General features: G+C 42.2%; 1 protein-coding gene across 7 annotated transcripts in view; it reads right to left on the minus strand.

The window, feature by feature from the left end:
• nr1h3 (nuclear receptor subfamily 1, group H, member 3) overlaps positions 1 to 14,796 on the minus strand; it is a 179,743-nt gene that overhangs the window by 18,611 nt on the left and 146,336 nt on the right. For 6 of the 7 annotated variants that reach the window (XR_013886824.1, XM_080190556.1, XM_080190560.1 and 3 more), the window contains 3 exons: positions 10,876 to 10,975; positions 3,684 to 3,797; positions 526 to 620 (listed from right to left, as the gene is read on the minus strand). Coding sequence is in view for 6 of the 7 variants with exons in the window: in XM_080190556.1 (XP_080046682.1) it covers positions 526 to 620; positions 3,684 to 3,797; positions 10,876 to 10,975 (309 nt within the window). In the remaining variant the exon portion in view is untranslated. The remainder of the gene's footprint in view (positions 1 to 525; positions 621 to 3,683; positions 3,798 to 10,875; positions 10,976 to 14,796) is intronic. The other variant, XM_080190559.1, reaches the window with a different exon arrangement.

Consider the following 14,796-nt stretch of genomic DNA (forward strand, 5'->3'; position numbering starts at 1 on the left):
CTATTCCCATAACCCCACGCACTTAGTATGGCCAATCCAGCTAACTTGCACAGTTTTGGACTGCAGAAGGAAACTAGAGCACTCAGAGGAAACCTATGCAAACTCCACACAGTCATGCAAGGTCAGAATTGAACCTAGATCTCCGGCGCTGTAAGATAGAGTGTTAACCATTGTGCCATCATGTTGCCCCCTGAGGTGTCACTAGCAGACAGTACGTTACATTATGGTCTATCAAGTGTAAAATCGCCATACTTATTGATTTATATACTCAAATAAATACTGGGAATGCGGATAGGGACATCTCAGGTTGGGTACTCTCTCTTCAGACACTTTCAACAGAAATTGAAATGTCAATGATTGCTTTACTTGTGCTTTAGCACATCAGACCTGAGGTGAAATGTGTAGGGTTAGGGTTTCACCGAGCAATTATTAGAAACAAATTGATTTCTTATAAAAGGTGAAGAGTGTGAAATAATAAAGATGTGAGGTGAATCCAATGGTCTGTATACAACACCCATCACTGACGTTTGGTCTCTTTCTCTGTGTATAGGAATGGAGAGCTTCAACATAAGGCTGTTGCAGCCTTTCCACCAATTCATGGTCTTCAACATTTGGGCGATCTGTGGAAGGAAGCAATGCATTTCAATGTGGTTACCTCAGAGCAATACCACTGACAATTGTATTGGCTGATGGGATACACTGGGGACTGGTAAGATATAAAACCATTAGAACTAGAAGCAAGAATAGGCCATCTGGCCCCTCGAGTCTGCTCTACCATTCAATAAGATCATGGCTGATCTTTTTTGTGGACTCAGTTCACTTACCTGCCTGCTCACCATACCCCTTAATTCCTTTACTGTTCAAAAATTTGTCTATCCTTGCCTGAAAAACATTCAGTGAGGTAGCCGCAACTGCTTCACTGGGCAGGGAATTCCATAGATTCACAACCCTTTGGGTGAAGAAGTTCCTCCTCAACTCAGTCCTAAATCTGATTCCCCTTATTTGAGGCTATGCCCCCTAGTTCTAGTTTCACCTGCCAGAGGAAACAACTTCCCTGCTTCTAGCTTATCTAGTCCGTTCATAATCTTATATGTTTCTATAAGATCTCCCCTCATTCTTCTGAACTCCAATGAGTACAGCCCCAGTCTACTCAGTCTCTCTTCATAAACCAACCCTCTCAACTCCTGAATCAACCTAGTGAATCTCCTCTGCACCCCCTGCAGTGTCAGTATATCCTTTCTCAAATAAGGAGACCAGCACCTTATACAGCTGCAATATAATCTCACTGTTTTTAAACTCCATTCCTCTAGTAATAAAGAACAAAATTCCATTTGCCGCCTTAATTACCTGCTGCACCTGCAAACCAACTCCTTGAGATTCCTGCACAAGGACACCCAGGTCCCTCTGCACAGCAGCACGCTGCAATTTTTTACCATTTAAATAATAGTCCATTTTGCTGTTATTCCTACCAAAGTGGATGACCTGGCATTTACCAACATTGTATGCCATCTGCCAGACCATTGCCCACTCACTTAGACTATTTGTATCCCTCTGCAGACTTTCAGCGTTCTCTGCACACTTTGCTCTTCCACCCATCTTAGTGGTATCTGTGGATTTTGACACAGCACACTACAAATCATCTATGTAAATCATAAACAATTGCAGTCCCAACACTGATCCCTGAGGCACACCACTAGTCACTGATTGCCAACCAGGATAACATCCATTTACCCCTACTCTTTTCTTTCTGTTAGCTAACCAATCCTCTATCCATGCTAATACATTACCCGTAACACCGTGCACCTTTATCTTATGTAGCAGTCTTTGGCGCGGCAGCTTGTCAAATGCCTTCTGGAAGTCCAGATACACCACACCCACAGGTTCCACATTGTCCACTGCACACGTAATGTTCTCAAAGAGTTCCACCAAATTAGTCAAACATGACCTTCCCTTCACGAACCCATACTGCGTCTTCCCAAGGGGACAATTTATATCCAGATGTCTCGTTATTTCTTCCATGATGATGGATTCAAGCATTTTCCCTACTACAGAAGTTAAGCTAACCGGCCTATAGTTACCTGCCTTTTGTCTACCTCCTTTCTGAAACAGTGGTGTCATGTTTGCTGTTTTCCAATCAGTGGGAACCACCCCAGAGTCCAGCAAATTTTGGTAAATATAGTCAAGTAGATCCAGTTTATGATTGTGACTGCGTGACCGTGCACATCGATTTCATCCATAAGAATAAGAATTAGCCCAATACTCTGTCTCTTCCTCGCTCACATGTCTAATGACTGTACCGAGAGGCCATTGCTGGGAGCAGTCCATGTTTGGGGTTAAAGGGTGAAATTTTTGTCAGTGGGTATGAATGTTCCTCCTCTATAAGTCAGCTATCTTTTACCTGGGCATTCTCCTCCCCCTCTCCCCCCAACCCTTCCCCACTCGACCCCATCCTGAAGGCAGCAAAGAAAAAGACTTACATTTCTCTCGCGCCTTTTACAACCTCAGAAAATCTCAAAGCATTTTACAACAAATGATGTCCTTTTGAAGTATAGTCTCTATTGGAAAGAAGGAAATACAGCAGCCAATTTGTGGATAGCAAGCTACCATAGACAACGCGCGATTGACCACAGAATCTGTTCGAGTGATTTTGGTTGAGGGGTGCTTCCTGCTCTTTCTCCAAAAGTGCCATGGGATCTTTTGCAAACACTTGAGAGTGACAGATATTTGGTTTGACTTCTTAAAGATGGTAGCTCTGAGAATGTAGCCTCCCTCTGTACTGTACTGAACTATCAGCCTGGATCACATTTCCAAATCTCTGGAGAGAGTTCTGAGTTGGTTTTCAAACCTATTTCCTTTTAGCTGGACACATAATGAGATTGACAGAGGTTGTTTAGGTTCCTATACCTTGGATCTTAACACAAAGGGCACAGGAAGACTACTCTGATTAGCAAATATCATTGCGTTTCAATCTATTGAAATTTGACAGTCTGATGAAAGTGTGAGATACATGTTTGATTTTCTTCCTCCTCATTTGAATATCAAAGATGGAAAGTGTATGTCAACCTTGCTCTAGTTTTTATTTCTGAAGCCACTGAGAGCGCTCAAAGAATGCTGATTTGCAGACACATGACAGGGTGAATTGTCAACTTGATACCCAAGTGTAAAGTTTGTGTTACAACTTGGTCTGTTGTCATAGAAATCACCCAGATTTAATTTTCATTGATTTCATTGGATAAATGATGCTATAGATATTGAGTCAGAGCCAGTATTCTCTCAAGGATTAGTGAAAGACTGGGCTGTGTACAATTTTGTATTAGAATGACACTCGTCAAAATAATATAATCAGCTGCATTTTCTCATGGTTTGATCTATTACTTTGCATCATGTCTAGCTCACACCACACTCAAATGGTATTATTCAAATATTTCTTGAATTGTGAGAGGCCTTGAGAGTACATGGGGTGCTACACCTGAGGAAATAATGGGTTAAAGATCCAAATGGTAACAGAAAGATCTATTTTAGTCAACCTCTAGTCCAGCAGAATTGGCATTGGCCCATCACTGAGAACTCAACAGGAAAAATGAACTCATTTCAAAATTGTGGTGATACTTAAAATCCAGTGTAGAAAGCAGAAAGCCAATATGAAGTGTTTCTTTAATTGACTAATAAACAAACTCCCATACCAGCTGAGAACAGACTGATGGCAATTAGTAGAGCGTATTCTGCATCATCCAAGTGTAGATCATTCATACCCTTTGAAAACTCAAAGATAGGATTGATAAACTCAAACTGTAGACCTGAGGGAAGAAGAAGAGAGAAAAGAAACATAGGTCAGAGTAAGATTGTAATTTACTGTACATCCAATCATCACACACAGTATTAGAATGATACCATTTGCTGTACATCCAATCATAGGAAAATTATGGCACAGAAAGAGCCAATAAATAAGGATATGCAACAACATCTCCTCCACAATTATCCTCCACACCGGTGCCCCACAAGGCTGTGTTCTCAGCCCCCTACTTTACTCCTTATACACCTACGACTATGTGACCAAATTCCCCTCCAATTTGATTTTCAAATTTGCTGATGACACCATCATAGTGGGTAATATCTTAAACAATGACGAGATGGAGTATAGGAAAGAGACAGACAATGTGGTGTACAGGTGCGACGAAAATAATCTCTTCCTCAATGTCAGTAAAATGAAGGAGACAGTCGTCGACTTCAGGAAGTATAGCGGAGGACATACCCCTGTCTACATCAATGGGGATAAAGTGGAAATGGTCAAGAGCTTCAAGTTTCTAGGTGTTTGTCCAGATCACCAACGACCTGTCCTGGTTCTTCCACGCCAACTCTATAGTTAAGAAAGCCCACCAATTCCTCTATTTTCTCAGAAGGCTAAGGAAATTTGGCACGTTCACTACAACTCTCACCAATGTTTACAGGTGTACCATAGAAAGCATTCTTTCTGATTGCATCATGTTTGGTATGCCTCCTGCTCTGTCCAAGACTGCAAAAAACGCCAAAGGGTCGTGAATGAAGTCCAGTCCAAAATGCAAACCAGTCTCCCATCCATTGACTGTCTATATTTCCCTCTGCCTTGGAAGAGCAGCCAGCATAATCAAGGACCTCATGAGCCCTGGACATTCTCTCTTCCACCTTCTTCTGTGGAAAAAGATACAAAAGTCTGAGGTCACAAACCAACCAACTCAAGAACAGCTTCTTCCTTGCTGCCATCAGAATTTTGATTGGACCTAGTTCATATTAAGTTGATCTTTCTCAACACCCTAGCTATAACAGTAACATTACATTCTGCACTCTCTCCTTTCCTTCCCTATGTATGGTATGATTTGTCTGTATGGCAACAAGAAACAACACTTTGCACTCTATACTAATACATGTGGCAATAATAAATCAAATCATTCAGTCTATCTTGTCCATGCCAGCCTGAAGGCACCCAGGTGCCTGATCCCACCTTCCTGCACCAGCCCATAGCTCTGTTGCCTTTTAAACAGGTGGGGCTCTGCCTCCACCACCAACTCAGGCAGCGAATTCCAGAAGCTTTTCCTCATATCCCTTACTACTGCCACTTATCCTGAATCTGTAACCCCTGTTTCTAGAATTCTCTACCAAGGGAAATAATTTTGCCCTGTCCACTTTATATCTTTCCCTCATAATTTTGTATACATCTATCAAGGAAAATAACCCCAACCCATCCAACCTCTCCTCATAGCTACATTTTTCTAGCCCTGGCAATATTCTTGTAAACCTCCTTTGTACTCTCTTCAGAGCAATCATGTCCTTCCTGTAAAACAGTGATCAGAACTCCACACAATACTCCAGTTGTGGCCTCACTAGTGTTTTACACAATTCCAACATTATATCCTTACTTTTATATTCTACACCTCTGCCAATTAAGGAGAGCATTCCATGTGTCTTCAGTACAACCTTTTCTACTTGAATTGCTCCCTTTAGGGACCTGTGTATTTGTACTTGCCAAGATCTCTTACTTCATCTACCCTTAATATAGTCCCATTTATTGTGTATTCCCTATAACTGTTTGACCTCCCTAAATGCATGACCTCACACTTCTCTATGTTAAAACCCATCTGCCACTTTACCATCCACACCATTAACCCATTAATATTGTTTTGTAGATTATAGCTATCCTTTACACTATCCATTACTTGACCAATCTTTGTGCCATCTGTAAATTTTCCAACCATGCCCCTCATGTTCACCCCCAATTCCTTAATATATAATACAAACATCCGATGAGACTGGGAGGTTTTGGTAGGTTACGGGGACCGTGGTGCACGAAAGTTGTAACGAACCTAGTCAAAAAGAAAAGAAAAGCGTACAATAGGTTCAGAGAGTTAGGCGATGTTAGTGATGTAGAGGAGTATACAGCTTGTAGGAAGGAACTTAAGAAGGAAATTAGGAGAGCCAGAAGGGGTCATGAGAAGGCCTTGGCAGGTAAGATTAAGGAGAACCCTAAGGCGTTCTACAAATATGTGAAGAGTAAAAGGATGAGATGTGAAGGAATAGGACCTATAAAATGTGAAAGTGGGAAAGTTTGTATAGAACTGGTAGAAATAGCAGAGGTGCTGAATGAATACTTTACCTCGGTATTCACGGTGGAAGAAGATCTGGGTGTTTGTACTGCAGACTTGCGGCAGACTGAAAAGATTGAGTATGTGAACATTAAGAGGATGTGTTGGAACTTTTGAATAGCATCAAGATAGATAAGTCGCCAGGACCGGATGGGATGTACTCCAGGTTACTGTGGGAGGTGAGGGAAGAGATTGCAGAGCCTCTGGCAATGATCTTTGCATCATCGATGGAAATGGGAGATGTTCTGGAGGATTGCAGATGTGGTTCCTATATTCAAGAAAGGGAAAAGGGATAGCCCAGGAAATTACCGACAGGTGAGTCTAACCTCAGTGGTTGGTAAGTTGATGGAGAAGATCCTGAGGGACAGGATTTATGAACATTTAGAGAAGTTTAGTATGCTCAAAAGTAATCAGCATGGCTTTGTCAAAGGCAGATCGTGCCTTACGAGCCTGGTTGAGTTCTTTGAAAATGTGACTCAACACATTGACGAAGGAAGAGCAGTAGATGTGGTTTATATGGACTTCAGCAAGGTGTTCAATAAGGCCCCCCATGCAAGACTTCTTGAGAAAGTAAGAGGGCATGGGATCCAAGGGGCTGTTGCCTTGTGGATCCAGGACTGGCTTGCCTGCAGAAGGCACAGAGTGGTTGTAGATGGGTCTTTTTCTGCATGGAGGTTTAGTTACCAGCGAAGTGCCCCAGGGATCTGTTTTGGGAAACTTGCTGTTTGTAATTTTCATAAATGACCTGGATGAGGAAGTGGAGGGATGGGTTAGTAAGTTTGTTGATGACACGAAGGTTGGTGGTGTTGTGGATAGTTTGGAGCGAAGTCAGAAGTTGCAGCGTGACATAGATAGGATGCAAGACTGGACGGAGAAGTGGCAGATGGACTTCAACTCAGATAAATGTGCAGTGGTCCATTTTGGCAGGTCAAATGAGACAAAGGAGTATAACATCAAGGGAAAGACTCTTAGCAGTGTGGAGGATCAGAAGGAGCTTGGGGTCTGGGTCCATAGGACTCTTAAATCGGCCTCACAGGTAGAAGATGTGGTTAAGAAGGCGTATGGTGTACTGGCCTTCATCACTCGAGGGACTGAGTTTAGGGGTCGGGAGATAATGCTGCAGCTGTATAAGACCCTAGTCAGACCCCACTTGGAGTACTGTGCTCAGTTCTGGTCGCCTCATTACAGGAGGGATGTGGACGCTATTGAAAGGGTGCAGAAGAGATTTACATGGATGTTGCCTGGATTGGGTGGCATGCCTTATGAGGATGGGTTGAGGGAGCTTGGTCTTTTCCCCTTGGAGAGACAAAGGATGAAAGGTGACCTGACAGAGGTTTATAAGACGTTGAGAGGCTTTTTTCCAGGGCTGAAATGGTTGCTACGAGAGGACACAGGTTTAAGATGATGGGGTATAGGTACAGAGGAGATGTCAGGGGTAAGTTTTTCACTGAGAGGGTGATGGGTGAGTGGGATTGGCTGCCATCGGTGGTGGTGGAGGCAAATTTGATAGGGTCTTTTAAGCGACTTCTGGATGAGTACATGGGACTTAATGGAATTGAGGGCCTAGTAGGTAGCGATATGATCGGCGCAACTTGTGGGCCGAAGGGCCTGTTTGTTCTGTTGTTTTTCTATGTTCTATGATCACAACACTGAACTCTGGAACACCATGTGAAACATCTTTCCATTCGCAAGGCATACATCAACCATTACTCTTTTATTCTGTCACTAAGCCAAATTTTGATCCACTTTGCCATATTACCCTATATTACATGGGCTTTTACTTTTTTTTAACCAATATGCCACATGGGATCTTTTTAAACATATTGCTAAAATCCATATACACAATATCCACTTTACTACCTTCATCAACCTTTCTTGTCACTTGCTCAAAGAATTAATTCAAGTTTATGAGGCAAGATTTTTCTTTTACAAATCCATGCTGACCATCCCTGATAAGTCCCTGCTTTCCTATGTGACAGCTAATCCCATTTCTCAGGACTGATTCTACTAACTTGTCTACCACCATGTAACTCAAATTGGCCTATCTTTGGCATTTTCTTCTATCTCTTTTTAAATAATGGAACAATGCTTGCATTTCATCAGTCCCTACTCAGTACCTAGTGAGGATTGGAAAATCGTCCTCAGAACATCTGCTATCTTCTCCCTGACCTCCTTCAATATCCTAGGGAATAATCCATCTGGCCATGGCAACTTAACAGCTTTCAATAATTCCAACCCTTCAAATATGTCCTTTCTCTTTGTGATTATCCTGTCCTGCCGTGCTGCTGGGATCAGTTCTCCTGAAGTTGCTGGAGATGCAACAACAGAACCAGGGATCAGCAACATTCCAGCAACTATGAGACTGCTTTGAGGAGTCCCACAGCTTGCACTACAGGAGGTGGTATTGGCAATGCATTGTACCCAGGCCAACACTAAAAAGGTGGCAACCACAATGGGAGGCCTAAGACAGGAAATAGTAGTCATCGGTGGCAGTGTTTAAGGCATGGCTGAGTCGCTGAGGCCCTTGCCTGCGGGCTTCAAGAGTGTAGCCCACTCTCAGAGGGCACCTGCTGTGGGACATGAGAGCTTGGCCTAGTCTCAGAGGGCTCTCATACCATGGGCAGAAGCAGTTGGCATTCAGGGCTGACAGTGAAGCAGAGGCCCCTGGAGTTCACTCCAGCTGCTTTGCCATTCCATGTAGTATCCCAGGGGCCAATTAGCATTCCGAGGGAGAAGGAATCGCTGGAGGACTCATGTCCTTCAGAACAATCATGTCCTTCCTGACAGGCTTTCCACCCAGGAAATTCCAGTCATCCCCAATCCTTCTGAATAGCCCCTCTCTGCCACCAGTACAACTGACAGGCAACAGGATGAATAGGGTGACACTGCTACATCCGCTACACCTGAAAGTCGGCCAGGGCCCTCCAAGTCAAGGCCCCCTAGGGCACACCCGCCAAGGGCATCATATGCCACAGGATATGGAATGCAGCAGACTGCCTCCACCTCCATTGTGCATCCTGGGGGAACCTTGCTGTAGCAGTAGGACACATGAAGTTAAGAAGTTGTAGGGTCACCAAGAGGGCACAGGTGAAGGCATATATGAGTTAGTTACCTGTTAGTTGTCACTTAGAAGATGTTAAATGTTATTGCACCCATGTCTGTGACTAATCTGTCTGTGATCCGCCTCCCACAGAGATGATCACGTTCTGACCTCATGCATAGAGGCTCGAAGCATCATTTTGTGTGAGAGATGCTCTTTGGCCCACCAATTCTACAATCCCCAATTTCCAGCACCTGTGTCAGACCCCTGTATGTCCATTGATACTGCATTAGAAGGATCCCAGTTTACTGCACGTCTGCCCATTGACACAGTGTTAGAATGGATCACAGTTAGTGTGTTTGTCCATTGACACAGCGTGAGAATAGATCCCAGTTACTGTATGCTTGTCCATTGACACAGTGTGAGAATGGATCCCGTTACTGTATGTCTGCCCATTGACAGTGTTAGAATGGATCACAGTTAGTGTATGCTTGTCCACTGACACAGTATTAGAATGGATCACAGTTAATGTATGTTTGTCCACTGACACAGTGTTAGAATGGATCACAGTTACTCTATGCTTGTCCATTGACACAGTGTTAGAATGGATCACAGTTACTGTATGCTTGTCCATTGACACAGTGTTAGAATGGATCACAGTTACTGTATGCTTGTCCATTGACAGTGTTAGAATGGATCACAGTTACTGTATGCTTGTCCACTGACACAGTGTTAGAATGGATCACAGTTACTGTATGCTTGTCCATTGACAGTGTTAGAATGGATCACAGTTACTGTATGCTTGTCCATTGACAGTGTTAGAATGGATCACAGTTACTGTATGCTTGTCCACTGACAGTGTTAGAATGGATCACAGTTACTCTATGCTTTTCCATTGACACAGTGTTAGAATGGATCACAGTTACTGTATGCTTGTCCATTGACACAGTGTTAGAATGGATCACAGTTACTGTATGCTTGTCCATTGACAGTGTTAGAATGGATCACAGTTACTGTATGCTTGTCCATTGACAGTGTTAGAATGGATCACAGTTACTGTATGCTTGTCCACTGACAGTGTTAGAATGGATCACAGTTACTGTATGCTTTTCCATTGACACAGTGTTAGAATGGATCACAGTTACTGTATGCTTGTCCATTGACACAGTGTTAGAATGGATCACAGTTACTGTATGCTTGTCCATTGACAGTTTTAGAATGGATCACAGTTACTGTATGTTTGTCCACTGACACAGTCCAATTGCTTATTGGGCAGCCTTATTATACTGTTAATAAGACATCAAGTCTATTCTCCAGCTCCTTTGTATTCAGTGAGTTTTTTTTTAAATCAGCAGTTAGTCCGGATGTTGGAGATGGGATTTCTTATATGCTTCTTCTTTCAATAAAGACCTAATTTATACTACCTTGTTAATTACAAGCTCCAAATGCTGCCAAAATCTAGCAAGTGACAGAAAGCAGTAATCCAATTAGTCCCATTGCCCTACTTACTCCTCACAACACTGCAATTGTTCCTTTCAAAACCGATATAATTATCTTTTGTAAGTTATTATTGAATGTACTTTCATAAATCATTCAGACAGTGAGTAACAGATTATAATCACTTACTGACATTCCAGAGGACAATTCCCTGTAACCCAACAATGATAGAACATTAGGACACTGCAATAAGAGAGAATAATCGGAAGAAATGTCACATACCCGCCCTGGCAAAGTCCTCTCTGTTGTAACTGAAATCTGGCAGAAAGGTGATGCCCTGCATTTGGGGGTTGTACCTTCGAGAGGTTTCTAGCAACATGATCTAATCAAAAGTAGAAATAAGAAATCACACAACTAATTCAAATATTATGACATGAATATATCACATGACACGTGTGACAAAACTATGATAAACATAGTATTAAATATGGAATGTCAACCTGGGGTGACAATCTGCATGTTAAACACAAGACAATGTGTCAGGATTCAGTGACAATCTGCATGTTAAACACAAGACCACACGCCAGGATTCAGTGACAATCTCGGTGTTAAACACAAGACAATTTGCCAGGATTTATTGACAATCTCATGTTAAACAATGCACAGTCTGCCAGGATTTAGTGACAATCTGCACGTTAAAACATAGGATAACATGTCAGAATTAAGTGACAATCTGCGTGTTAAAATACAAGACAATGTGCCAGGATTTATTGACAATCTCGGTGTTAAACACAGGAGAATGTGTCAGGATTTATTGACAATGTAAGTGTTAAAACACAGCACAGTGTCTCAAGATTTAGTGATAATCTGTGTGTTAAAACGCAGGACAATGTGTCAGGATTCAGTGACAATCCTGGTGTTAAATATATTCTTGAGATGTTAGGAGTCTTAGAATCTGACGTGAAACACTCAGTCGCATCTGTGGGTACAGTGTCAAACACACTGACTCACAATCTGTCACACTGATTAGCTCATGTTAAATAAACTCACCCAAACATCAGGTCCTAATCACAATAAATCTTGAGAAACCACTGGCCGGAGGATGGGTCACATGTGGAGATATAGTGAGAGATGATGCACAGCCAAATATAGAAGAGAAAACTAAGTCTGGAAGGCAGTGTTAGGATAGGCATGTTAAGACACAAAGGAATATGGCAAGGTTGAATGGCATTTATCTTAATGCGAGGAGTATTAAGACTGATAAAGACTGATAAAGACTATTAAGACTGAAAAAGACTGATAAAGACTATTAAGACTGAGAAAGACTGATAAACTGAGGGCATTGATTAACACATTGGAATTCTTTGCCATCACAGAGACATGGTTGATGGAGGAGCAGGATTGTCAGTTCAATTATTTGGAGTACAGAATCTTCTGGTGAGATGGTGAGGGAGGAGGAGATGTAAAAGAGGAGGTAGCATCACAATATTGACTAAGAATTCAATTACTGCTGTGAGAAGGGATAATATCTTGGCAGACTCTTTGACTGAAGCCATATGGATGAAACTTACTGGAGTGTAAAATAGGGCCCACAAACAGTCAAAAATAGAAGAGTAGATATGTAGACAAATTTCAGAGAAGTTTAAAATAATAGGGCAATAATAATAAGGGATTTCTACTTCCCTGCATTAATTAGGATAGGCAAAGTGTGAAAGAGGAGTGGAATTCCAGGAGAGCTTTTCGAGCCAACATGTAGAAAGTTCTATAAGTGACCCACAGGATCTTAATGTTAGGGAATGAGGTAAAGCAGGTGGTATTTCAATGATAGTGGCCATAATTTGGGAAGATTTAAGATAGTTACAGAAAAGGACAAATACAGACCAGAAATAACGTTACTTTATTGTTTCAGTTTGATTTATTATTGTCACGTGTATTAACATACAGTGAAAAGTATTGTTTCTTGCACACTAAACAGACAAAGCATACCGTTCATAGAGAAGGAAATGAGAAAGTGCAGAATGTGGTGTTACAGTCATAGCTAGGGTGTAGAGAAAGATCAACTTAATGCAAGGTAAGTCAATTCAAAAGTCTGACGGTAGCAGGGAAGAAGCTGTTCTTGAGTTGGTTGATATGTGACCTCAAACTTTTGTATCTTTTTCCCAACTGTAAAAGGTGGAAGAGAGAATGTCCAGGGTGCGTGAAGTCCTTAATTATGCTGGCTGCTTTGCCGAGGCAATGGGAAGTATAGACAGAGTCAATGGATGGAAGGCTGGTTTGTATGATGGATTGGGCTACATTCACAACCTTTTGTAGTTCCTTGCGGTCTTGGGCAAAGCAGGAGCCATACCAAGCTATGAAACAACTAAAAAGAATGTTTTCTATGGTGCACCTGTAAAAATTGGTGAGAGTCGTAGCTGACATGCCAAATTTCCTTAGTCTTCTGAAAAAGTAAAGATATTGCTAGGCTTTCTTAACTATAGTGTCGGCATCGGAGGACCAGGGCAGATTGTTGGTGATCTGGACACTTAAAAACTTGAAGCTCTCAACCCTTTCTACTTCGTCCCCATTGATGTAGACAGGGCATGTTCTCCTTTACGCTTCCTTCATTTTGTTGACATTGTTGCAAAGTCGATTTTAATAGAATCAGACAGGATCTGGTCAAAGTGGTCTAGGAGCAATTACTTATAGGAAGTTCTAAATCAGAGCAGTGGGTATAATTCAAAAAGGAAATAGAATACAAAGGCATCATGTTCCCATAAAGGTAGAAGGCGGGACAAACAAGTCCAGAGAATGCTGGATGCCATGGGATATATAGGATTGGATAAGGAAAAAAGGAAGACTTATACATTGCTGTTGTTGGCTTATCAGCATTTATTACCCAACCCAAGTTGCTGAAGGCATTTAAGAGTCAAATACATTGCTATGGCTCTGGAATCATATGTAGGTAAAGGTGGCAGATTTCCCTCCTAAAAGGACATTAGTGAGCCTCACTATGGAGGAGGACAAGGTAGGTATAGAAAGCAGTGAGGGAGACTGTGATAGAATTGAACAGATTGGCATTGAGAGGTAGGAGGTGTCAGTGGTTCTAGCGGGCTTAAAAGTGGATAAATCACCAGGCTTCGACAAAATGTATCCGAGGCTGCTGTGGGAGGCAAGACAGTCTACAGGGACTCTGATGATAATTTTCCAATCTTCTCTGGCCACAGAAGGTGGCAGAGGACTGGTATCACAGGCCAGTGATAGGGAAATTATTGGAAACATTCTGAGTGACAGAATTAATCACCACTTGGACAGGCAAAGGTTAATCAAGGATACTCAGTTTGGCTTAGTCAGGAGGAGATCATGTCAAACAAATTTGATCAAATTTTTCGAGGAATGACTAGCTGTATCGATGAAGGTCGCGCCATTGATGTAGCCCACATGGATTCAGTAAGGCTTTTGACAAGGTTCTGCATGGGACACTGATCAAGAATGCAAGGGCCCACGGGATCTAGAACAATTTGACAAATTGAGATCCAAAATGGGCTTACTGGCAGGAGGCAGAATGCGATGGCTGAAGGTTGTTTTTGTAATTGTAACTGTGTCCAGTGGTGCTCATGATGTGGAGATGCCAGCGTTGGACTGGGGTAAACATAGTAAGAAGTCTCACAACACCGGTTAAAGTCCTACAGGTTTATTTGGTAGCAAAAGCCACTAGCGTTTGGAGCACTGCTCCTTCGTCAGGTAAGTGGGAGTTCTGTTCACAAGCAGGGCATATAATGACATAAACTCAATTTACAAAATAATGGTTGGAATGCGAGTCTTTACAGGTAATCAAGTCTTAAAGGTACAGGCAATGTGAGAGTGTTAAGCACAGATTAAAGAGATGTATATTGCCTCCAGCCAGCACAGTTAGTGAGATTTTGCAAGCCCAGGCAAGTCGTGGGGGTTACAGATAGTGTGACATGAACCAGTGATGCTCCACAGGGATTGGTGCTAGATCCTTTGCTGTTGTAGTGTACATTAATGATCTGGACAAGAATGTAGGAGGTATGCACATGACACAAAAATTGGTGGTGTGGTAAATAGAAAAGAGGAAAGCCTTAGATAACAGGATGATATAGGCAGGCTGGTTAGATGGGCAGAACAGTGGCAAATGGAAGTTAACCCTGAAAAGTGTGAGGTGATGCATTTTGGGAGGATTAGCAAGGCAAAGGAATACGC

Source organism: Carcharhinus amblyrhynchos, chromosome 6 (genome assembly GCF_965287045.1).
Source record: "Carcharhinus amblyrhynchos chromosome 6, sCarAmb.v2.hapA, whole genome shotgun sequence".
Classification (NCBI taxonomy): Eukaryota; Metazoa; Chordata; class Chondrichthyes; order Carcharhiniformes; family Carcharhinidae; genus Carcharhinus; species Carcharhinus amblyrhynchos.